Source organism: Aulostomus chinensis, chromosome 1, assembly GCF_037954235.1.
Source record: "Aulostomus chinensis isolate RoL2024-O1b breed Wild chromosome 1, RoL_Achi_v1.0, whole genome shotgun sequence".
Classification (NCBI taxonomy): Eukaryota; Metazoa; Chordata; class Actinopteri; order Syngnathiformes; family Aulostomidae; genus Aulostomus; species Aulostomus chinensis.
In genome coordinates this window covers 63,542,469-63,568,457 of record NC_141320.1, presented here as the reverse complement: position 1 = coordinate 63,568,457, position 25,989 = coordinate 63,542,469, and the positions used below count along the sequence as shown (strand labels likewise).

At 44.2% G+C, this 25,989-nt stretch overlaps 2 protein-coding genes across 2 annotated transcripts in view; both read left to right on the top strand.

The window, feature by feature from the left end:
- The first annotated feature begins 1,477 nt into the window (after nucleotides 1-1,477).
- hecw2b (HECT, C2 and WW domain containing E3 ubiquitin protein ligase 2b) lies at nucleotides 1,478-22,633 on the top strand. The gene is made up of 30 exons (XM_086200237.1): nucleotides 1,478-1,871; nucleotides 4,699-4,806; nucleotides 4,997-5,091; nucleotides 5,340-5,415; nucleotides 5,485-5,654; nucleotides 5,748-5,890; nucleotides 6,734-6,834; nucleotides 7,136-7,974; nucleotides 8,088-8,226; nucleotides 8,787-8,915; nucleotides 9,983-10,084; nucleotides 10,314-10,464; nucleotides 11,082-11,185; nucleotides 11,333-11,457; nucleotides 11,835-12,020; nucleotides 12,951-13,103; nucleotides 13,242-13,344; nucleotides 13,446-13,542; nucleotides 13,679-13,762; nucleotides 13,839-13,948; nucleotides 14,091-14,211; nucleotides 14,291-14,404; nucleotides 15,106-15,258; nucleotides 15,354-15,452; nucleotides 15,871-16,000; nucleotides 16,185-16,331; nucleotides 16,425-16,539; nucleotides 16,854-16,939; nucleotides 17,024-17,136; nucleotides 19,246-22,633. Exons 1-30 carry the CDS (start codon nucleotides 1,478-1,480, stop codon nucleotides 19,355-19,357), a joined length of 4,599 nt encoding a protein of 1,532 aa, XP_086056363.1. The 3' UTR covers nucleotides 19,358-22,633.
- Nucleotides 21,259-25,989, top strand: part of xirp2a (xin actin binding repeat containing 2a) — a 54,774-nt gene continuing 50,043 nt past the window's right edge. The window contains exons 1-4 of the mRNA XM_086200225.1: nucleotides 21,259-21,402; nucleotides 22,683-22,764; nucleotides 22,910-23,010; nucleotides 24,094-24,239. The gene's annotated coding sequence lies outside the window, so the exon portion shown is untranslated. The remainder of the gene's footprint in view (nucleotides 21,403-22,682; nucleotides 22,765-22,909; nucleotides 23,011-24,093; nucleotides 24,240-25,989) is intronic.

The window sequence follows — 25,989 nt, the reverse complement described above, 5'->3', positions numbered from 1 at the left end:
TGTTGTTCTAGCCTGTTGCGCTGCCCCCATGTGGCCAAAAAATACATGATTGAAGGTTTAAATAAAGGCAATGGCGTTTATTCAATATAAAACGTAGTTCGTCAGTTGAGTGATGGTGCTTTTTACCTCTTAATAGGAAAAATCTGGTTCATTTTGGTGCAGATGCTGAAAATAGGGTTGTTGTTACAGTTTGGCTGAGCTGGTGAATCTGTCAGCGTGATGCCTTTGGAAGAAACACTGCTTTCATCCTTTGACTCTGCACACAGTGTCTCCTCAATGCTGTTTAGGGTCGTGTCTCTCTTCCTCTGGCTCTCTGTCAGCAGCTAATTTAAAAGACTCCAGGGACTTGGGGGGGGGGGGGGGGGGGCGGGTGGTCGACGTGACTGCACATCCCTCTGGTCCTGTAATGGTGTGCAGGAGGAGACTGATCATTAGGTTTGATGTCACCCTCGCAGAAGTAAAGACACGATTTGGTATAATCACCTTTTGCCATGACAACCAAACTACCAGCCTGTGTTTGTTTGTGTGTGTGTGTGTGTGTGTGTGTGTGTGTGTGTGTGTGTGTGGGCATTCATTTAAATATGCAAAACATGTCTTTACGATGACAAGACAAAAGACAAGACAAAAGTTTTCCACAAAAATACTGACCATCATTCATCTTCTTGTCCTCCTTCTCACCCCCCCCCCCCCTTCCCATGCTCTCTCCTCCAGGTCTCCACCGTCCCTCCACCCTCTGTCCTCCCTGTGGATCTTAGGGACGCCCTCTCATCACCCCTCCTCCCTGGACAGACCAGCAGAAAGACCCCTGGGCTCATCCTTCCTCCCTCTCTGCACATCTCCCTCTTCCTCGCTCACCTTTATCATCATGTGCACCTGCAGAGGTGGCATAGCGCTGTATTGTGTTTGAGGACGGCCTGCTGGACGTGGACGGGTTGTTTTGTTGACGTTCACGCTGACGTGAAGGACCAATCACAGCAAGACAAAGCTGGACAACATCAGCAGCACCTGAAAAGTGTGAAGTACCTTCCTGAAAGGAACGGCGACGGAGGCAGAGACATGAGTAGAGAGGAGGCTGAACTCCAGAACCTTGTGCTGAGTGTGTTCTGAAGGAGTGCGTTGCTCGAACACTTCACCTCCTCTCGCTCCTGTCATCATCTCATCATCTTCATCCCTCCCTTCTCTTTTTCCTTCCACCTTCTTCCTTCCTTCCCTTCTCCCTCCTCCTTTATTTCCTTGGCCCACTTACCTGGCCTCCACCATTCGCCCCTCCCTCACAACGGCTGTCCTCCCCTCCCGCGCCCGCCCCCATTCATCCTCCCCCACCCCCTCCTCTGCCCCAACTTCCCCCCATCACCACCACCACCACCATCATCACCATCGCCACCACCATCCTCATCCTCAGCCCCATCACCAGCTCTCCTCCTCCCCCCCTCGCTTCTCTCCCCCACCTGTCACCACCTCTACCTCGCTGGTAACCATGGCAACGGCTGCCACTGCCTCCTCTTCTTCCTCCTCCCCATCATCCCCATCAACTGCCAACAGTAGTGCGCGGGAGCACCTGATGGCAGTGCGCCGGCGTACACCACACACCCGCCCCTATACCATTGGGCCGGACAACCTGCGCAGCCTGTCCGTGCAGGGCACCGTTGGGAGTGCAACCTCCACCACTATGTCAACTGGAGTCCAGCCAGAGTCGGCAGCTGTGGGACTCCAGCGGGCCAATAGTGACACCGACCTGGTGACGTCAGACAGCCGCTCGTCATTAACGGCGTCGACACACCAGCTGACTCTGGGCCATGGCCACCTGGTCATCTCCTGGGACATCAAAGAGGAAGTGGATGCGACCGACTGGATCGGCCTGTACCACATTGGTGAGCAGACGCCCCCCCACTGAGGAGCACTTCTCCAAGTAGTGTCAGTCAGGACATGAAGGGACACGGTGTATTTATTAATATCAGTGCAACCGGGTGTTTGATTCCCTAATAACCATCTTTGATTGATCACTAGTAGAAAACCCTCCTCCAGCAGTCATGACTGATCAGGTCTTGATGGGATCAGGTGTGTATCAGCAGTAGCACGTGTTATGGTTATCAAAGTGCTGCCATTGTTGACAGGAATACCTGTCAATACCACTTTGATGATGGACATATCAGAAAATATTTGATTTATTACCTCAAACCCATCTGAGAAAGTCTGATCCCACCTGCTTCTTTCACACGCACACACACACACACACACACACACACACACACACGTGTGTATGTTCATATTAATGGTCAGATTAGTGCTGCATGTGAGCAAAAGATCACGTTCCAAACAGGAAGAATTACTGTGTGTAGCAGGACAAGGAAGAAAATGCGATCACCCAGGCCTGTTCCACCATAATAGCATCATCATCATTCTCAGTCATTTTCCGACTTCCTGCCTTCTTGGCTGACTCTCTCTTCCGTGTTGCTTCTCCCTCTTCTCCTCCACCCACTCGTCTGTCCTCTTGCTCTGTCTGCCGGTGATATAAACCTCACTGTTGGGTGCTGAGGGGATGAGGTTGGGACTTGTAACTGGTCTCCTCAAGGTTGAAATATCGCGACAGCTACATTAGCCCTCTAAAGTAGTGTGCGTGTATGTTTCACTGATGAAAAGTAATGCTGACTCAGCAGTGCTAACAGTCAACTGCATCAGTATCATCTCCTATTTCACTCTCTCCACATTTGTTGGTGTGTATATCTGCTGTAGTAAAAACGTACTAGTGATGCACCACATGGTCCTTTGTACCTTTTAAAGAGATTGAAGTGTATCAAATTACCATGAAGGAGATGGGGAGGTGTGAGTGTGTGTGTGTGTGTGTGTGTGTGTGTGTGTGTGCGTGTGCGCAAAAGCAAGAGCCTCTTCAGAACTGCCGTGGTGGCATAATTTCAATTTTGGGGTTGATACGCTCCACCTGATAATCTTCACTGGGAGGACACTTTTTCTTTCTCTAAAACACTTTTAGCACATTTATTACATGTTAAGAATGAAATCATGTGGAAAGAGGCGTCATAATATCCATCTGTAGTGTTTATTTCTTGTGTTGCTGGAACAGAACACTTTCTGGTTGAGGACATGGCTGGATTATTTATTTAAATCGATCAGAGGGAGAGAGATTGACTACTAGATGAGCTGGATTGACTTCGAGAGGGAGGGAGAGAGAGAGAGAGATCCATAATAAACCCCTTATTGGTTTGATAGAGACGATCACTCTCCCTCTCATGGCTCTGGGTTCTTCTAGTCTGCTGAAAACCTAAAAAACTCACTTGGTACTGTAAGCAGTGGCTATATAATATGATGCTTCACGTGAAGTCAAAGCTGGTCTCAAGAATGTTCATATCAGACTGCAGGTGACTGTGTGTGCGTGTGAGAGAGAGAGATTTGTGGATGGACGGTCTGTAATCGAAGACACGACAGTAGAGGAAGCTGATGGAAGATGATCTCACATCCCTGGGAATGCTGTGCAGCTCTATGCAGGCCAGGGGATTTCTAGGGGGGGTTTCTCCTCAGGGGAGAGCACCATTTTGTGTGTGTGTCGGGTGTGTGTGTGTTTGCTTGCTTTACATTACGACATTATGAGGAGGAGGAGGAGGAGACGCTTTCGCTGCCTTGTGAATACCCACCTCTCAGACAGTAGCTTGTAAGCTTGGGTGCAAGCTGGGTTATCAGGTCAGACGTGTGTGTATGTGTGTATGAGGTGACAGATTGATTCAGTTGGACACAAATCATTTGTCATCCTTCATACAGGACGTGCACATTAATGTTTGATGGCTCAACGAGGAGATTGTGGTTTATGAGCTGCAGGCAGGTTCTCCCAGGAGCCAGAATCCTCCCCGGTTCAGCACACTCCCTCACCACAGACTGGAGGAACCCTCCTAAATCATCTCAGCGATGAAGCTCTCTTTTTTCTGGAGAAATAACTGATTAAGGTCCCTTTTTTAAAAAGTAATTATTTTGGCCAGGTTTGTGGCTGAAGGGATTAATCAGCTCAGGAGGTTCTGATAGTGAAACACACACTAGTATGTTTCGCTCTTCGTTGTCAATTTAGATTTTAGATATTTTACAAGATCTAAAAATCTCATCAAAATGAAGTAACATTTTTAAATATACATACATTTCTGATGCTGTCAGAACCCACGAGTGCTGAAATATAGTCCACTGAAGGGGCTTTTCTGCTCTGTTTGTAGTTAATTAGCAGTTGATAAGTTAAGTGTAGATCAGCTGTGGGAAGAATCCGTCCCTCTGAAGATCTTGCTGGTGGAGAAGTTGCCTGACCTGAGAGAACTCAGCTGATGGTTGGAGGGTTCTGGGGTGCAGACCCATGCTCCTCTTGTCCTGCACCTGAGTTCTTCCTGCCTACATGTGCACACGGGGGTTCATCATCAAGGGACAAGGTTGTTTTCAAAATGCAATACAGTTTGAAAAATCCTGTGAAAGACTGAAGTATTTTATGAATTACCTGGGAATGTTTGAATACTGGTTGCTTTGATGTTTTTTGTAGATTTTTTGGTTCAGTGTTCTTCCAGAGATTTAGATGACATGAGGAGTTGTGGCAGGAGTAGTTCTTGTTTTTGTTTTTTTTTGGTTTTCTTCTTGTAATCAAAGTTTTCCACTAAAGAGCATCTGAATAGAGCCAAGTGGGCCCTATTCTTAATGCGTGTGTGTGTTTCACAGATGAGACTTGTGTCGCCAATGTGTGGGACTCCAAGAACCGTGGCGTAAACGGGACCCAGAGAGGACAGATTGTGTGGAGACTTGAGCCGGAACCCTACTTCATGGAGCGTGAGTGACCCTCGTATCTCTGCACAGTACAGATTCGCTTGACCGGAGTGTTAATACTGTTCTCAATTAATATAAGAGTGCATGAAAGAAGATTTGACTGAAGTGTGTGTGTGTGTGTGTGTGTGTGTGTGTGTGTGTGTGTGTGTGTGTGTGTGTGTGTGTGTGTGTGTGTGTGTGTGTGTGTGTGTAGCGGAGACTAAGATCTGCTTCAAATACTATCATGGTGTAAGTGGAGCGCTAAGAGCAACAACCCCTTGTATCACCGTCAAGAACCCTGGAGTACCGGTACGACCTTTCACACCTCTACCTCTTCTAAGCCCTGTGATCAGATTATCAGCTACTATATAAAGTTGTTTGGTACAAAAGTAGAAAAGACACCTTAAGATGAAGAAGAGTGGAGCAGGACAGACATTGGCTCCAGTTGAGTCATTAAAATGGGATGCAGTGTTTTTTCATCAAGAATTTGGGGCCAGGTTTCCTAACACTCTCATTCCATCACCATCTAACTCATCTTCTTCCTTGTTCCTGATCAGGTGGCTAGTGAAGACCAAGTGGAGGACCAATCAGGGATTGAGCATTGTCGCAAGCTTGTCAGCTTCACCCTATCAGGTGAGAGGAATGATTCGCTGCAGTGATGCTCGGCTAAAAACACACACTAACTTGTTTTGTCTTCTTCAGACATCCGGGCGACAGGGCTGAAGAAGGGCATGTTCTTCAACCCAGACCCGTACCTGAAGATGTCCATTCAGCCCGGGAAGAGAAGCGGCCTCCCAAAGTTCACCCACCACGGCCAGGAGAGACGATCCTCCATCATAGCCAACACCACCAACCCTGTGTGGCATGGAGAGGTCGGTGTTAAGATGCAAACATAGAATGTATAGTTGTAAAAAAAAAAAAATCCAAATATACAACTGGTTTTTCCCTGTTTTCTCATCCTGTAGAAATACACCTTTGTGGCTCTGATGACGGATGTGTTGGAGATCGAGGTGAAGGATAAGTTCGCCAAGAGTCGGCCAATCATCAAGCGCTTTCTGGGTCAGCTTATCCTTCCCGTGCAGAGACTTCTTGAGGGGCCAATGGCCGAGTGAGTCCACGTCATGAGACCGCTGTCTTTGCTTTGAGTACAGCGGGATTAAAGGTCAACATCTGACCTTCAGCACTTAACCGCAGTGACTCAACAGATATCGGTCGATAGCTGTCAATAGCTACCAATCAGCTCATTGTTCAGGTATTGATTTGCCATTGATTTGCAATGGAGCGTGTCAAGAGGGAGTCATGATGTGTTGTGCACAGTTTCCAGCTTATGAATTCATAAACAACGAGCCTGTTGAACATTCAACATCCATCAGTGTGTGTGTCTGTGACCGTTACTCACTTTTCTGGACAACCGTACATCAAATGAACTGTTGTGTTTTCAACTGTCTGTGTTACCATAAAGCTCAGAATACAGGTTCTCTCCAAATTCCAGCAACTGCTGGTTTGACTAATTCAGCTTGAAGCTATAAGTTAATGGGGGCTGCACAAGCTTAATTACACTTCAAAAATAAAAGCACTGCAATAACATCCACCCAAAGTCTTAGTAAGGTGCCAGGATCAATCAGCAATATAAAAGCTACAAATAGAGGGATGTGTAATGATGGGAGAGGTCAAAATAAACATCAGGACACAAATAAATACCTTAACACAACATGAATATGTAGCACTGTGCATCGTGAACAACTTTTAAGGACATATAGGACCCATAAATGGTCATCACAGGAAGTTAAAAATGTGGTAAACTGCAGGAAAACAAATAGATTTAACAAACAGTATCTGTTGCAGGGGTTTAGGCTCAAGGGTTTTATGTGTGCGTGGGTCTGTGTGTGTTCTGTTATGTGTATTTGAGTATCTCTGTGGGGACATGGCTACTGTGTTTGTTTCTCTGCAGCCAACAGCCAGTCAGCTACAGTTTGTGTCGTCGTCTCCCCACGGATCATGTGAGCGGGCAGCTGCTATTTAGAGTGGACATCACCTCCACGGGACATGAAGGTGTGTGTGTGTTAGTGGGGGGGGGGGGGGGGGCGTTACAGCTACAGCTACAGCGACAGCTACAGCTATCTGACAAATCTCTCAGGGGCAGTTTGTCTGAGCAACTGTTTGCACACACAAAAACAAAAAAGACAGTCACCTGCTCGCAGATGCACCAGAGAGCTAAAAGGAATAAAAACTATAAATAAATAATGTTCCTAACTTTAATTTTCAGGACTGTGTCTCACGCTTGGTCATAGCATCAACCTAAATAATAGCAATGGCCATGTTGACATTCCTCTCCCTTTCCTCCCCTGTCAAGCCTCTCCAGATGCCGTGGGAACCATCTTAGGCAGCGCTGTGAATGGTGACCCTGGGAGTCCCTCTGATGATGAAGACCTCGCACAACCCTCTTCATCCTCACATGTAATATGTGGACCCTCCCCCACCGGCTCTGATGAGGGTTCTGTGGTCGTCAACGGGGATTGCTACTATGGTGAATATGGTGTTTGGCGCATGCCCAGACAAACGGGAGAGGAAGATCTTGTCCCTCCAGCTTTGGGGAGCCACACCCATCGGCAGGTATCACTTAATGACTACCTGGATGCCATCGAGTCTCCCAGGAGTCCCGGGGACCGACCTCTACCAGGGCCTTCACCAAAGCTGCGGTCCAGCTTTCCAACGGATACACGGCTCAATGCAATGCTGCACATAGACTCGGATGAGGATGAGGAGACAGCAGGACAACACAGGGACCAAGCACAGGAGACAAAGACACAGCAGACCACAGACACAGCCTTATCCAGAATAATGGCTTCATCTGAGCCTCGTGAAGGACACGAGGGGGAGTCACAGGGACCTAGTGGAGCTGGCACCACGGTAGAGGCAGGTTCCTCTGCAGAGGCTGAAGCTGTAATCCAAACACCAGCAGGGACAACAACCACCGCCGATGGGAGTGGAGAAGCTGCCGGAGAATCAGTGGAGGCTCTGCACATTACTGAGGAGGAGGGGGCTTGCAGCTCTACCCAGGTGTCAGGGGCCGGGGCGGCAGCAGCAGCCCCTGAATGTACATGCCAGGAGCAGAGCAGCAGGATGGGTTCCAACCAGGATGTAGCCTGCAGTTCAGTGTCACGTAGTAGCGGCCTACTTTCCCCCATTCAGGTATGTGGGAGTGTCTTAAAGATCTAAAGTGTCAATGTAAGAGGATTTATACGTTGTTAGGAATTTGAAAAAAAAAAGCTTAAATTCAGCTTTTCCTACCTCTCCTTCCTCAGGAGGTGGACACAAGAAAAGAAATGGCTCCAAAGGCAGAGGAGGAAGGGGCGGAGTCATCCAGCAGCAATGCTAACCAGATAGTAACAGCAGGCAGTTCAAGTGGGAGCAACATAGCTGATGCAGAGACCTCTGAGGCTGGTAGGTGTTTCTCTACCAGACACGGGAGATAAGGGGCCAGCACTTAGACTTATCCATCCATCTTTTTCCTGCACACCCTGTCACATACTTTGGTTATTACTTTTGTTTTTTCCTACTGCTCTCTTTCCCATTTTTGAAGCTGTTTTCTAAGTTCTATCACAACACTTGCAGCGACCTCCTTACATTCTACTCCCTCTGCAATCCAAGATTCATCAGGCACAAAGCAGATCTTTTATCAGGTTGGATCAAGCCTGCTCTCAGGCAGCTTGCCCAGAGGTGTATGCATGACTTTATGAGCAAATGAAAAGAGACCACTAAGTATTTGAGCTTCTGGGCACTCAGGAACTGTGGCACTAACTGGAAGCATCACATGAGAAGGAACTTGACTAATCACAAATACCACAGCTGTGCTCAAGAGCCTGGCAGACTTTGAACTTTGAATACTGTTGTAGAAAGGAACGTTTTCACTGCCATGGAAACAATGCCTGTTCCACTTCTGTTGCTATAAAAACAAATGGAGTACAGACTCATTTTAAATACTGAAGCCTTTCTAATTGTAGGAGCCACTGGTGGGGAGGAGCAGGAGGAGGAGGGAGGGGAGGTGTGGAGGAGGCGGTCCACCATGCAGGCGTCTGAAGCTGCAGCTCATAACCAAGAGGTGTGCGGGACGGTGGTGGAGACCGAGGCAGGTGAGAGTGACACACTGCTAAGCTGGGGGAGGGGGCAAGTGTTTAGAGATTAATCGTGATTCTTAACAGATTGGCTGATTATGGCTCTAGTTTTTTTTTCCCCCCTTCATTGTTTGCATGTTTGCATCTTTCTCTGACTTCTCTGACCCCTCTCACACTCAAATGTTCTGAGTTTTTTTTCTAATTTTACGAGGGCTTGTGTTGTGCTTATAACTTGGAGGGGAAAAAAATGGCTTGGCAAGCAAGGAGGGGGATAAAACCTACATACTGTGGCTTTGATTTATCACCACATAAATGAGAGGAGAAGAGACTCAAATGAATATAGAAGTTGTTTTATCCAGGAACTGAAAAGTGTAGATGGTCAAAATGCAATCTGTCAGTGAAGAAATTAACTTTTAATTTAAAAACTTTTAGAGCTCTTTTACCGCATGGAGATTTACTTAGCAACAGCACCCTCTGCTGATACAAGTGCTAAAATAAGAGGATGCTCCTGATCTGTTGTTATGACAATTGTATTGCACTATTGACAAGATTAGATGTGACACAACCAGACTGACTTCTCAATTCCTTATCGTAATTTTGAAAATTCAATGATGCTCTGGGTTTTCGCAGCTTCTCAACCTGTGCAGTGGTGGATACTCACAGATACTCCTAGTTGAATACCAGCTAAAGCCAGAATATTCGCTTTGCTGCATTTTAACCTGATCATATTTATTGTTCAGGGCAGCATGTGATGTAAGAGGAAGCCCGGGAGTGGCGAGTGTCCATCTCAGAGGATTGAGGGATCAGGGATGGTTAATAAAAGACTGCAGCATTATTCAGATCAGAACAAAAATGCCCCCCCCCCCCCTTCCAAAAAAAAAAAAAAAGATGGATGACTGAGTGGAACCTTTCCTCATTATTAGATAATGGAACATACGGGTGCAATGCTGAGGTAGCATGTGACAGATGGAGGAGGTGTCCTAATGATACCTTTTGTCTTTGTGTGTGTGTGTGTGTGTGTGTGTGTGTGTGTGTGTGTGTGTGTGTGTGTGTGTGTGTGTGTGCGCGCGTGTGTGCGTGTGCAGGTGCATCAGCTCCGGTCAATGGCCACCAGTCTGTTCGTTCTCTGCCATCTGTCCGCCATGACATTAGTCGTTACCAGAGAGTGGACGAGCCGCTTCCACCCAGTGAGTTTGTGTGTGTTATAGCTGAACTTTAGGTGAAAAGTCAACAATCAGGAATGTGTCACATTGGATTTTTCCTTTCATTTCATTAAATATTTGTTTGTGGATAAGTTAAGCCCTCCTTGTTGAAATATAGCCACATCAATAGATTATTCATCTTTCCAGTATCACTCTTACCTCAGTGTGTGTGTGTGTGTGTGTGTGTGTGTGTGTGTGTGTGTGTGTGATCCAGACTGGGAGGCTCGTATCGACAGCCACGGTCGGATCTTTTACGTGGACCACGTGAACAGAACCACCACTTGGCAACGACCCACTGCTCCCCCCGCCCCGCAGACCCTCCAGAGATCCAACTCCATACAGCAGATGGAGCAGCTGAACCGCAGGTCAGAACACACTCACACACAGATCAGGGTCCAGAAGTAACTTCTTAACTCACCGGCAAATTCTGATAGATTAAGTAAAAAAAGATTCTATTTTTAGCCAGGTATTCAAAAGAAGTATGTATACAGAGTTTTGTTGTTTTATTCAATTTACACAATAAGGGGGATTTCAGTGGCTTTTGTATTTTTATATCCTAGGGTGCCTTTTAAGACCTGTCTGGTGACAACAGATGAAAATTAGCATAGCAGCTAACTCTGGCTTATTTACAGCAACTTGTCTGTTCATCAATGAGCATTGTCCCTATCAACTAAATAAATAAAGAACACATTTTGATTGTGAATAAAAACAGTGGTCAAATTTGTAAAAATGACAATAGTGCAACAAAGTTTGATAACAGTTTGATTATTTTCTTTTATTGATTATGGATGGCTGGACTCTATATTTTGATTGCTGTGTAATAATTCAAGACGCTGTTGTGGAGAACAAGAAAGTACCTGCCTCCTTTCCTTTGAGAGTGGCAGGTGTTAATTTTCGACCCTGACACACGTGTTTATCATTTGTCCTATTTTTTCATACAACATGAGGTCATGATAATTAACACACACACACACATCTTCAGGTATCAGAGTATTCGTAGAACGATAACTAACGACAGCAGGCCAGAGGAGCTGCCAGCCAGTGAGCTTCCAGCAGACGAGACTGACATGCACCCGTCCTTCCCAGGTAATCTTCTACTACAGTGCATTCTGGTCTATGTAGTCTACAAAACGTGACAAGAGGCAAAACTCTCTAGAGACATTTTCTCTGACAATTGTGTGTGTGTGTGTGTGTGTGTGTGTGTGTGTGTGTGTGTGTGTGTGTGTGTTGCAGAGCTGCGTCGTGACAACAGCGTGGCTCAGTCCAGCTCCAGGTCGCGGCTCAGCCTGCTGCTTCAGTCTCCCAGCGCCAGGTTCCTCACCAGCCCGGACTTCTTCACTGTGCTGCATTCCAACCCTGTATGGAATCATATCTCTCTCTCTCTCTCTCTCTCTCTCTCTCTCTCTCTCTCTCTCTCTCTCTCTGTCTCTCTGTCTCTCTGTCTCTCTGTCTCTCTGTCTCTGTGTGTGTGTGTGTGTGTTCCTCCTCCAGCTCTGTTTCACACAAAGCCTTTCTTCTCTTACTCCTTCAGGGACTGTACAAAAAGGGGCACAGTTACTAATTTCCTCTTTTTGCTTCGGTACATTTTAAATCTCACATGATAGTATTAGTACCTCAGTCATGAATGTACAGTCCCCCTTCTAGGAATGAAAGCAGGTATTTAAAATGGTGGTGGATACTGAACCTCCCTTCTGGGTGGATCTTTCCTCTCCCTCTGCTTCCTTGGCCATCTCAGAGTGCCTACCGTATGTTCACCACCAACACCTGTCTGAAGCACATGATCAGTAAGGTGCGGCGGGATGCTCACCACTTCGAGCGCTACCAGCACAACAGGGACCTGGTGGCCTTCCTCAACATGTTTGCCAACAAACAGCTGGAGCTGCCCAGAGGCTGGGAGATGAAGCACGACCACACGGGCAAGGTGGGTCTGGATGTCTGATAGTCTCCAAAGACCAGAAGGCTCAGAGCAGCTGGACATGGTCTTATATAATAGATTCAAGTGCAGGGTGACTGTTGGTGTCACATGATTCCTCTGAGGACTAAAAAAATCCCTTTATCTCTCATAGAATGCATCACATGGCAGGAAAGTATAAAAATATCATTCCCATGGTTATTTGTCGAAGTAGATACAAAGTTATTACAGTCAGGACAGACCGATTGCAAGATGATCAATTCTCAAATAATATTTTGATTATTCCATGAAATCAAAAATATGCACCAAAGGGGATATTGAAACGGTGACAAAATAGAATCATGTGGAAATTTAAAAACATTGAATTACACATTTTCTTTATATATTTAAATGAAGTTATAACCACCAGGAAAAAGTAGAAGGTGGAAATACACAAATGAATAAATGCAAAATGGCTCAGGTATGTTTTCATTTATTTAATGGTTGAGTAGTTGATTTTGCGTTCAAATAATTCAATGCACCCATTATTGATATTTATCTCCATATATTTATGTGTAGGTGATGGGTATGTATATAATACAGTACATAATAAGTTTGTACACCTGCTGTGTTACAAAATTGTTCTTGAACCATAAACATTTTCAGTAAAATCACTCTGGATGTGATTAAAATGGAAACTCCAGCATATTTGTTAGAAGCACTAGAAGTTAGATAATGACAAACTTTCAAGCCCTCATGGATGGTCATCCGACTCTGAATATTTAAAAAATGTCACTTTAAAGATCACTCGCTGCTTTCTCTGCCCAAACTAATTGGATCCATTCACGCTGCTCTTGTGTACATGACGTGAAGAAATACTCAAATTTATTCCCAAAAACTGGAGATAAAAACATCTCTCCTCAGTAAAAAAAAAAAAAAGCTATTTTTCTCTATCTGCAGCCTTTCTTTGTGGACCATAACTGCCGAGCCACAACCTTCATTGACCCCCGCCTGCCTCTCCAGAGCACTCGGCCCCCGAGCCTCCTGGCCCACCGCCAACACTTGACCCGCCAACGCAGCCACAGCGCCGGCGAGGTCAGCCCAAGACGACTGGTAAGACACGCACACCCACACACCCATACTGTAGTTTCGGGAATGTTAAAGGCAGTATTTGCATCGATGTACTGGAACATGAATAACACGCATGTACTTTAGGATGACATGACAGCAGACATGTTCTGTCTTCTGTAGGGGGGTGAGGACTCTCGTCACGCCGGCCCACCCATCCTGCCGCGGCCTTCCAGCACCTTCTCCTCCGCCAGCAGGGGGCAGTGCCAAGATGTTGTGCCAGTGGGTCAGTACCCCCTCAAAGCCACCGGGTATCGGGTTCTCACGAAGAGAGCTGAACACAAGTTCAGGATGATCAAAGTTGACCTCCATGTCTGTGTCTTCCAGCTTACAATGACAAGATTGTGGCGTTTCTACGGCAACCAAACATCTTTGAGATTTTACAAGAGAGACAGCCAGACTTCAACCGCAACCATTCACTCAGGTACACACGCGCGCGCGCACACACACGCACACACACACTCAGTCTGTGCCCCTGATACATAGCACAAAGGAGGGTTTTGTTTTTATTATCACCAGTGGCTGTTGTATATGAAGCACTGATGTTGCTATGACAACAGGGAGAAGGTGCAGCTGATCCGCACTGATGGAGTGTCAGGATTGGCCAGGCTGTCAGGTGATGCTGACCTTGTCATGCTGCTAAGGTGAGGCTTGACTTTCCTCCTGACCTGTTTTTAGTTGTCATCCTTCATGACTTCACTGACATTCTCTCCTCTGTAGTCTGTTTGAAGATGAAGTAATGTCCTACGTGCCTCCTCACGCCTTACTTCACCCCAGCTACTGTCAGTCACCTCGGGGGTCCCCGGTCTCGTCCCCGCAGAACTCACCTGGTAAGAGACAGAGACTAGATCTCAAACGCACACACATGCATGCATGCACACTCTTGGTACATTCCTGTCTGTATCAGAAGAACTGAGAGGACATCACTGAGCAACAACAGCACTCAAACCATTTGACATTTCTGTCTTGTAGGCACTCAGAGAGCGAACGCCAGAGCTCCAGCACCCTACAAACGAGACTTCGAGGCCAAACTGCGCAACTTCTACCGAAAGCTGGAAACCAAAGGCTATGGCCAAGGACCGGGGAAGTTAAAGTACGTAGACTGTGTGGGCGACAGGAGTTCAAACCTCCTCTTCTGTTTATTTATATTCACACATGCATGTGTGTCTCAGATTGATCATCCGTCGTGACCACCTGCTGGAAGATGCCTTCAACCAGATCATGTGCTATTCCCGTAAAGACCTGCAGCGCAGCAAGCTCTATGTCACCTTTGTTGGTGAGGAAGGGTGAGTATGTGGGACATGGGTTGAACCACCAGGAGCTGAACTGAATAGTTGATGCATAGTTTATAAATCAAACTGTTGTTGTTCTTTGTTTGGAGATAATCTCTCTTTTATTACAAATGTAAATGTGTGACATTAACTAGAGTTTCCAGCACCTTCAGATAATTCAAGACCACAGAGACGTCGTTGGGAAAAATGTCAGTTCTTCGTACTTACAGCCACGCTAGTAGATCTGTGAGACTGTATTCAAACACAACAGTGCACTGAGCTAAATGCTCATTTCATTTCAGTCAGCAGGTAGTTGAGTGTGTTTGCATTCTAACAGTTGCTTGTTAGTTTAGAGTTGACACTTTGTCGACCAGAGGGAGACAAGCTTGTGTGAGAGGAGACGGTATGAACTGTTTCAATTAAATGAGGGCACTTGATGAAAAGTTAATGGCTCGAAGGCCAAAGTGATTTGATTTCTCCTGCTGAGGCCTAAACAGCCATCCTGTTTTCTCCAGAGTCACCTCAGTGGAGCATTTAGATCCCCATAAAACTCATCCTGAAAAGAAGAAGAGCATTAAATAGTGGTTAATTCTGGTGAGAGAGAGACAGAGGCTGCAGGTTTGTCTAGTGAGATGGTGATGGAAGTCTTCCTCTCTTGGTGTGTGGTACTCAAGTGATATCGCAATGTATTGAGTGCGTTTGTATGTTTGTTGCAGGTTGGACTACAGTGGGCCTTCCAGAGAGTTCTTCTTCCTGGTCTCGAGGGAGCTGTTCAACCCGTATTATGGTCTGTTTGAATATTCTGCCAACGACACTTACACAGTGCAGATCAGCCCCATGTCTGCCTTTGTGGACAATCATCATGAATGGTGAGATTCATGGCATTCATACATACACAATTCCAAAGCTCAGATATGATCTTCTGCATCTCGTGTACTTAATTATGTGTGTACATGTGTTCCAGGTTTCGGTTCAGCGGTCGCATTCTGGGCTTGGCTCTGATCCATCAGTATCTGCTGGACGCCTTCTTCACCAGACCCTTCTATAAAGGCCTGCTGCGCATGTATGTGGATGCAACCAGACCAACACAAAGACTGAAATTCATGTTTTTAGAAACATATTGGATCTTTTGGTAATGTTCTGATGGCCCGCCCTCCTCAGACTTTCTTTCCTCCGTGCTGTATTAGGGAGCTGCTTACGGCTTGCTAGCTTAGCACAATGAATGGTAGTTAACGGGCAGGTTAACATACCGATGTTAAGGTTAGTAGGAGCAGTCGCTTTTCTTGTCAGTGAATGTTTATATTTTTATGCCAACACTGTCCACTCAATATCATTTATTGTGTTAAGCTAAAATGCTAATGCAACACAGAAGAGAGGACACCTGACTCTGGGAAGATTATGAAGTTGGTATGTTCCTCCAGATGTATTTCAGCTCATACAGCACAGGGTAACCCAGAAAACTCTCATTTTCTGCGTTGTAGTCCATGTGACCTCAGTGACCTGGAGTACCTGGACGAAGAGTTCCATCAGTCCCTTCAGTGGATGAAGGACAACGACATCGAAGACATGCTGGACCTCACCTTCACTGTCAACGAGGAGGTCTTTGGACAGGTCCGACTCTTAGACACGTTCACCCAAACAGCATTCTAGAACATGCATCATTAATCCAACAACAGACCTAAGACATACAGGGACTGCTAAAAGCCTGTAATTGAATTGAATACTGAGGATTGAAAGCACTGAAAGGAACAATAGTTATTTAGTTGTGTGTGTGTATATGTGTGTGTTCCTTCAGATAACAGAAAGGGAGCTGAAGCCCGGCGGAGCCAACATCCCTGTTTCAGAGAAGAACAAGAAGGAATACATTGAGAGGATGGTGAAATGGAGGATAGAGAGAGGAGTGGTTCAGCAGACGGAGAGCTTGGTCAGAGGCTTCTACGAGGTACAGCTTGGCGTGATTTATGAGCCACAAAATAACACAGTCTGTTGTACTCTAGTTCCCAGCTAACATGATTATTTGTGTGTGTGTTCCCAGGTGGTGGATGCCCGGCTAGTATCAGTGTTTGATGCCAGGGAGCTGGAGCTGGTGATTGCCGGCACTGCAGAGATAGACTTGTCTGACTGGAGGAACAACACAGAGTACAGAGGAGGTAACAAATGTTTGTCAGGGACGGTAAATGAAGAATTTTTGTGGGCTAACCAGGAAATTAGCACTTCGACCAAAAGCTAATGGGATTGTTCCACTGCATTTTGGATTATTGCCAGAAGGAATTTCTGAGCCGAGCAAGATTTAAATGTTTTGCTCAGCAAGATGATCTTCACAAATGAATGGCACTTTTTTAGTTTTTGAAGTTTTAATGTTAGCAACAACCTCTATAGTGTGATGTAGCTACTTGTTAGCACATAAATGCTGCGTCATCATCTACTTACACAAATGTCAAAGCTCTAATTTAATGGTTTTTAGGTTACCATGACAATCACATCGTCATCCGATGGTTCTGGGCGGCAGTGGAAAGATTCAACAATGAACAAAGACTGCGGCTCCTGCAGGTAGGACTGTGTGTGTTTGTTTTATTCTTCTATTCCTCTGATAGTTTTCTTATCATCTCTCTTCATCCTTCCTTCCGTATCCAGTTTGTGACGGGGACGTCCAGTATTCCTTACGAAGGTTTCGCTTCTCTGCGTGGCAGCAACGGACCTCGCAGGTTCTGCGTGGAGAAGTGGGGGAAAGTTACCTCGCTGCCCAGGTAATGATAAAAAAAAAATTGAAATAGGTGCGTAGGGGGTACCAACACTTACTTTGGGGTGGCCAATGTCACCTTTACGGCCGCAGCGCGGACGAAAATTTTGGGGGGGGGGGTTTAAACCCCACAGTACCCCTGAAATGCATAGTGAACTACATTTTGGCACAGTTGTACCTAACCTATAACCCAGTTTGGGGAAAACTGACTGTTCTACTTGCAATCTGCAAAATAACATCACTAAATACGAACACAGATCTCACAAAGTTAAGGGTCGAATGTGGACTAAATTTAAAGGTCTCAAAAAGAGAGTGAATAACAGTGTAGAAGAATAACTTTGTTTTGTTTCACAGTTACCTCTCTACATGTAAACCTGTAAAGGTTAATCGTCATATTATTGGCAAATATATCTAACCTGTACAAAAGGTATGACAGTGACTTCAATTTCTATTATGATTTTATAAATCCTTATTTTTGTGCTTTGTTTTCTTCCACTACTGATCCGGATGGTCTCTCCCTTGGTGCATCTGGAAGTATTGATTGACGTACAGTACGACTATTTCAATAAATTTATGAGCTAGATTTTTATTTCATTTATACTTTTTACAGCATAACGTGTAGATTATCAAAGGCATACTATGAAATATATACTACAATGCCATCAGTTTAATTTAATTTTGTAATTAAAAGTCAGTAAATTCGCAGAAAAAACTACATTTTAAAACATTTTTTCCATACCTGTAATTTCACCTGAGCTAGGTTGGTCCGACTCCTTATTGGTGTTTTCTTCCACACCTGATCCGGATGGTCTCTCCCTTGGTGCATCTGGAAGTATTGATTGACATACAGTACGACTATTGTATTAAATTTATATTTAAGTTGTATTTTCTACACTTACACTATAGTATAAAGTGCAGATGTTAAACAAAGGCATGCAATTAAAAAGAATACAGTGCACACATCAGTTTCATTTAGTTATTAAAAGTAAGTAATTTAACTGTAAAATAATTCAGAATAACAAAGAGTAATATGGGGCAAGTATGACATTCATTTTCACCTGGAGTTCCATTGCTGCTGTCCCCGTTTTCAAGCTGTGGTGTCTCAGTCTGCCTCTTCTTGATAAAACTTATAATGTCTCCTTGTTTTCTTTTCATCGTGGCCCCAAGAAAGGGTGTCAGAGGGACCGGTCACCTGGCCAACAAATTACTAAGAGTGGCTACTTGGCTAGGCTAATGCTACTGGGAAAAACAGAGATTGAATTTATTGGTACAGTAACGTTACTACGTTAGTTTTCAAAATCAAAACATTGTTAACTTATGACTCAATGAATCATGTTAACGATCAAAACCTTGTTTACTCATAACTCATTGAGTCATAAGTTAACAAGGTTTTAATTTTGAAAACTAACGTAGTAACGTTACTGTACCTTCTTCTCTGTTGAGAGAGTGAAATGCACGGAGTTGTCGTGACAATCCGTTCATTTCATGGGGCTGCTTTTGGCGGCTCTTCTACATAGACTTGTGTAGAGAATGGGGACAACTCGATGTGACAACCAGAGCTGTTTTCTTCCCCCTCAATATCGCCTCTACTTGATGGTTCTGCTCTGAGAAAATGAAACGGTGTTGCCAGATTTCGAGAGAGAGAAACCTGCAACCAGGTACGCAAACCTGCCCAATCAACGACATAAGCGCAGAGCCGCTTAAATAAAGTAGATTTGGCAACACCACTTGGAGCGCTACAGAGGATGATTGACGACAACCAGAGCCAATGGAAATGGGGTGGCACACGGGGTGGCCAATAATATTACGGGGGGGCGGGTGCCACCCTGTGTCACCCCTTACCCACCGCCACTGCTTTTAATCATTATTGCACTTGGAGGTTGTAGCATTTTTGGATTTGATTCTAACTTCCTTCATATGTGTGCTTTTGAAGACTTTCACACAACTTCTACTGCACGATGTTGAGCTTGTGCAGAGGAGCATTGCCAAAAAACAACAAATAAACAATTTTTATAAATGAAACATTGAGGTTTTTTCCCAGAAATTAAAACTACTTTAGTCATTAAGACATGAGTTACTGTTCCCACATCACCGTCTGCGGTTTCTCTCTTTCCAGAGCCCACACCTGCTTCAACCGCCTGGACCTGCCCCCCTACCCGTCCTTCTCAGTACTGTATGAGAAGATGCTCACTGCTGTGGAGGAGACCAGCACGTTTGGACTGGAATGAGAGCATGACTACCCAGTCCACTCAACCTCCCCTCAGCTAGGGGATGAAAGGTAGCCATAATATAAGCTGGAAGAGGGCTCAAAACCCGGATTACAGATCTCGTCAGTGGGTTTTTGTGTTTATTTATAAAGAGCTCTGTTTTATATCAGAGCCTGGAATGACCTTTGAACCAAGAAGCTGCACTCTGACTCTTAAAAATATGTCCCATGTACCCACAGTTGTTGCACCTGCACGTATTTTGCATCAATTTATTAATTCACCTGTGCAATGTGACTAATGAAGATCCACACTGCCTTCTGGACCCGGATCAAAAACCGCCTGATTTGACCCCTCAGAGACCGGGACGACAAGAGCTTTTCCTCCTAAAAGAAGAAGAAGAAGCAAACACTGCCTTCACTGCAAAAACTGCGTGGATTCAGCCTTTTTGTAACTGACTGACGGTGGCGTGGAGGAGCTTCATCTTGACCAGGAGATCCTCCTCGCGGTAGTACAGCATCTGCTTGTGGCCTGTTGTCGTTACTGCACTTCTTTCTCCAAGCCTTTCGTGGACCGCTCTTAGTAACTTTTGCTAAAGTTTGTGGGATTTTCCAGCTGATTTTGTGAGTCTAGACAACAGCTTTGGTATTGTTGCTATAAATCTTTTAATCTACAAGGAAAAAAAAAAGTGGTTTTCTAATGATGTGGCAGTGACATGTTGTGATTTGAATGTAATTAACTTCACGATGTAGATGATGTGAGGCGAGAAGGTGTTTTCTATCAGATCTGGGTAGGTAATGGCGTGTTTACTTTTTTGAAACTAGCTTCTATCATGGCCTGTTTTCTTCAGTTTGTTGAAACAAATCTGCTCTCAACAGGTGTGAAAGAAAATTATACAAGCGAGTCAATTATGTCCAGAGGCCAGTGGCAGATCTAGAGACTCAGACTGGAGATGAGAGGGGGTTTGGCAGGATGACATGAAGGTAAAGCACAGACAGAAATGGAAAAAAAAAGATACCTTTCCTCCTCCTATACGCTTTCCTTTTTGAAACCCAGTCCAGTCACAGAATGATGGCTCAGATTATTCAAATTTCAATCCATTATTGATGGTTGCCATATTTGCTTTGATGTCAGGTAGGTGTGCTCGGACTTGGAGTTTACAATTTTATGCATTTTTCTGTGTCATAGGTCCTTTTCCACCCACCTCTGTCTAAAAGCAAATGCAGAGAAACGCGATGATGTTTGAGTGGCCTTGAAATACAGCAAGCCCAATGCATTCTGGATGTTGTAGGTTTTCTACCTCTTAAACAAAAGTCAACACCCCGGCCCTTTTCTCTGTTTTTCTCAGCCATTTAGCACCAGCTGTCAAAAAAAGACTGGAGCTTTTCCACTGCAAAGACAGCAGCGTTTTATCAAATGTTAAGATGAGATGAGACACATGATTGTTCTGAGTCATGAGAATAGGAGCATTCCCAAGAATAAGCAGATGTGTGGTCACATTTGCCTTCCCTGTTTTGTTAAAACAAAACAAATTTTGGAGAATCAGACTGGCAAATGACCCAAAAGCCAAAATACTTCTCGCTTCTCTCTCTAGATCTGCCTCTGCTGCACAAACCCAGATCAGCTCTTTGTCATCGGTGTCTTCTTTTCACTGTTCCTGATGAGAATATCTATTCCTCTTTGTCACTGTATTGTTCACTTCTCACATGAAGACGAGGAAAGAGAGCTCCAGATGACCCTAGTATTTCCTCTTCTTCACCTAGAGTGTAATAATGTACCTGTGTACCATATGAAGGGTTGAATTTAGACAGTTTAGCAGCTCCTCTAGATCCAGACCCCTCTTGGACATGCTGAATTATTTCATTGTGGACTTTTGGTAATGAATCTGTTCATCAGGTTGTCTGGTGAGTTCACAGGGAGAACAGGAACAAAACGCACGCCAGAGATGTCTGGTCGTAGAAAAGCATGGAATGTCGTACAGAAATCACATGGAAGGAGCTCGCTGTGAATCCGGTCGGTCCACTGAGACACGTGTCCTCTTCGCTCACATTCCCCCCTGCACTGTGAATGTAAGCATGCATGGAACTGCAGCTCTCCACACACGGACGTACACCACCCAGCAAACCCTTCGGACTGACAGACTTATGGAAGCCCATTTCAGCCAAATAAACGTTATGCTTTAAAAAAAGAATAAAAGAGGGGCATTTGAAAAAAAAAAATCCTCAAGTAAAACATGAAGTCAAATATTTTTAGGTGTGGGAATAGATTTAATATAATTTAGTATACCATAATTTGTGCTGTATTTAACATGTCAGTGTTTTGTTTTTTTTTAATCTTAATCTTAATCCAAACTTTATAAAAGAAAGAAACTACATAAAAATATGAGAATCAGACTATGAGGTAGCTTTTAGATATCAACATTTAATTTTTTTTTTTAGGATAATAGCTTAAAAAAACTGTACTGATATTACAGCAGGGACCAAACTGGACGGGTCACATATGGAACCAGTGTGAGACTGCAAAAAACATCAACCAAAAACCTTGCTCTGTGCATGCCACCAGTGCATTTCAGGTGTTAGTCGTGATCACGTCTGGACCGTTTTTTTAGTATAATTTCTCAAATGTTGCATCTCGTCGTTCTGAAATACCGTGTCGTCTCTTAAGGAAGTCAAAGTGTGGACCTCACATCTATTTTTGTTCTTTCCTGGGCGGTCATGGACTTCCATAAGACCAGTTTTTGCGTGTGTCTGTGAGCATAAAACAGTTATGCAAAATCAGGGTACATTTTAATCTTATCATGTTGGTTGGCATTAACAACAAAAAAAAAAAAACGGGAAAAAAAAAAGAAATGATGAAAGTCCGTAAGTTGTAGTGGTCCTTGTTCACATGTTTAGAGAATGTACTCTAATCCACCGTGCACACTGAGGCTGTTTTCTTCGTAGTTAGAGATTAAAAAAATAAGAAATAAAAAAAAAATCGCAATTTCCACATGCAGTTTGAATCAAACAATTCCATTCATGTAGTGGAAGTGGTTTCCCCCTGCTGAATGCACTGCTCTCTGTCTGTCTGACCAGAATGTACCAAAGTTTTGAACTGGCTGCCTCACTTTTACCAACAAAACCACTCTTTCTGTAAAGTCCACCTCACTTTTAAATATGAATGTTTGCAGCACCTCTCTCCTAAAATAAAATTTCATCTGTCTATGCAAGCCTTCCTCCCCCCCCCCCCTCTTTTCTTGTCACTTTGTAACTGAAAAGAGCAGGATAATAAATGGGATTTAGTAAATGTGTCCTGTCCTTTTCTATGAGAAACGTTTGACAGTGTAATGTGTTGGTTTTATGTTGTGCAGGCTATTGGTTTTCCTCCTGGGAGACTCGGCCTCGGCCCCTAAGGAAAGAGCTTTACTAACCACCCCCAGAAGATAGAAGTAGGCAAGTGACCCCCACTTCAGAATGACTCACTGCTGCTGATCATCAAATTTCCTGATCATCGCGCGAAAAGTTGTTCAACAGATCTCTATTATTAGTTATTAAGTTTGCCACTGTAATTACATAAACTGATCATTGCTTTCAACAGAAGTTGATATGCAGGTGACGTTTTCTTGAAGGCCGACTTGGGTTTCATCATCCCTGTGCTGTGACTCCAGGTTGTGAACAGCAGAGGGCAGTCTTGCTATGGTGAGTGAGTCACATCCTCCTGGTGGATGTGGTGGTGGTGGTGGGATGACAGCAATCAGGGCCAAATTTACAGACATGTGGAGCCTCATTTAAAGACAGAATAAATTCATAACATGAATGATTTACTCGCCATAATGCTGTTGAAATATCGGTAGATTTGCTTTTATTAGATATATTTCTAATTTGCGAAAGACCACCAGAGGGTCGTTCACTGAACGCACGTCAGAGGAGCCCAGACTCTGCTTCAGATCCATGTGCCATGTCGGATCTGATGAATGAGTCGAACCAGAGATCAACTGAAGGACCCAAGCAACCCTCAAATATGAGCAATCCGTCCAACACGCACCATTTTTTACTACAATTTATTGCTCGCCTAAAGCAAACAATCCTGCAGCCAGCTGTGATGAGTGTGGAAAAGTGTAGACAGTCATTTGTCCAACCCAGAGGAAGAGGAGGAGGAGGAGGTGGCTGAGAACTGGTCAGGAGAGCAGATGGCATCTCCGTCTGCCTGGTCTGTTTAAAGAACACTGCAGGCGAAGCCCCAAGTCAAACACGTCGGTTCCACAGCCGAGGATGATCTCAGAGCTTCCACTGCTTCCCGGCCTGAAGTCATCAAGATTGAAGTCCTCCTCTGAACTCTGCTGTGTGACCCACTCTAAAGATTTTCCAGAGATGATAAATGTTAGAGTCTCTCAGTGTGAGAGAGTATCACAGCAATAAATAGAATATTTTCACTTATACACAACATCACTGTTGCAGCCATGGATCTGAAAATACTCTACCAATGCAGCTACGAGCAAAAAAACTATGCATTTTTCACGTTGGTGGATAGAATTTTATTTAGATGCCCGTGAGGTGAAATGTGTCTTGAATTCTGTTGGTCATGCAGTTACAGAAACGAGACATCTCAACACACACGACAGCTCACACATTGGCAGACACCTGCTGGCAACGGCGACATACTGCTCACTTCGCTCCTGGCCGACATGTTACAGAAAACGGTCACATGTTACAAAAACTGCTGACATGTTACCAAAAAATGGCCAACGTGTTCTGAAAAATGACTTCTACTCTCCATTACAGGTTAATGTGGAGAGGCTTCATCCCAAGGCTCCTGTGAATGAAATCCTCTGTTTTCACTGGTGGTAGACAAGACCGTTACTACCCTACATGACTATTGTCTGGGCCTATCCGATGACCTGCTGGCATCTAAGGACACCATCGAGGAGGTAAAGCCTCCGTAACTGGAGTAGCCAAGCTGTCATCTAACCTTTGCTGACTTTGTCCTCCTGTGTGCCTAGAAAGTAAGCAGGAAGGATCATCTGGCGTACAGTGATACAGTGGTAGTAAATTCAGAGAATTCTTTGGGGTCCAAATCTGGAGTTAGGACAAGTTCAGTCCCATATCTTTGCTTCAAAGAAGGAGTGAAAGGTTAAACGATTTCATTGCCATTTGAGACTTGTGGAGAAGTTACATGATTTAATGTTCTTTATTTATAATTGTCATTCCATCAGTGGTTTTCTTGCATGTTTTGGTCTTGCATGGTAGTTATTTCATTTTTTTGACTCTGAATATTAATGTAATATAAAACCCCCTCTTTATTTATTTAGTTATTTTTTACTTAAAAATACTTGCCACCCTCTAAAGAGGTCAAATGTCTGCAAGAGAACCATTAGACTGCCCTCATGTCAGAACATTTTTGGACACGAAACCGCGTCTTGTCAGTCGGTGATATATTTTGCTGTAGGGGCCCATTTTACGGACTTGGTGGTGGGTGTCTTCTTGCCAACTTGTGATGTGCTCGAGTTAAAGGTCAAACGCTGACCGATACCATTCTTAGAGAATCTCTTTTTAAACCCTTAAAACAAATTATTCTCGCTATGATGGCGAGACAGTTACATGTTAAAGCAGAGGAGCGAGGCTGAAGATAAATGATAGTGACAGAAAGGGAAATTGTAGCTCTGATGATGAACAATATGAAAGTGTCTGTGGGGAGAATTTTCATGTAGATGAGATGAAACTTTATTGATCTCCGCTGGAAAATTAGGTACAAAAAGATAATAGCCTCTTCAAAAAACTATCATTCGTCATTAAAATATAATATTGGCAGTTATGAGGTGCTTACTTTTTAGTCAGTTGTCATAGTAATTGGCATTTCAGGGGTCCTTGCTGGATATGTTTGAGTAAACAGCTGATGTAATTTAAAATGTCCCGTTTCCGTTCGATCCATGCTAATGTGTGTGCTGGCCCACTGGAATGGCTCTTACAATGATAGAATGGAGCCACCATTATTCAATCACACCCTTGTTTACCCTGCCATGATAGATCACGTGTGTTCACCTTGACCCTATGTAGAAATATATTGGTCAAACTCGACATTTCCCCATGTGTGGCAAACATGTTAGCAGTTGGTGCTACATTAGCATGAACTTGAGAGTTTGAGGTGACACGGAAAATGTAAGTCAAGTTTTACTCTTTTTTTTTTCCATCAGTTTTAGTCCTAACCAAGGCCTTGGAAATATAAGTGGCTCCATATCATTTCTTTATCTGAAGTATTGTCCACTTTTATGCATCTGGGCACTAACTAGCTAATGGTGCCATGCTAGTTGGCAAGCTAAAATGGTAGCTTGCCAACTTGTGAGGTAGCCAACTTTGTCTGTTGGCCTTTTGGTGCTTGACAACATTTCAAATGTCTTTTGGAGCATAATGACATTTTAATGAGCTTAATTCTTCATTTCTCATTTAGTTTTGGCTTTAAAAATATTCAAATTAGAAAAAAATTGAAGTACAATTTCCTTTAATATCAACAAACCCAGCAGAGGGAATCATTTGTTCTGAGCTGAGACAAGATTTTCCTGGCTAGTCTGGAACATTTTTATGGCAGAACCTGCGTCAAGGCTATGAGATGCACATATTTATTTCCCTGTTGTATTTTTAGACTTCTTGGAAATAAGAGAACATTTCACCTCTGAAAGAAAA

Bases quoted from the DNA above. Each gene is read 5' to 3' on its own strand.
- hecw2b (XM_086200237.1), top strand. From the start codon at position 1,478: ATGGCAACGGCTGCCACTGCCTCCTCTTCTTCCTCCTCCCCATCATCC. The intron at 16,001-16,184 runs GTCCGACTCTTA...GTGTTCCTTCAG, and splicing joins ACGAGGAGGTCTTTGGACAG to ATAACAGAAAGGGAGCTGAA. The intron at 16,332-16,424 runs GTACAGCTTGGC...GTGTGTTCCCAG, and splicing joins TGGTCAGAGGCTTCTACGAG to GTGGTGGATGCCCGGCTAGT.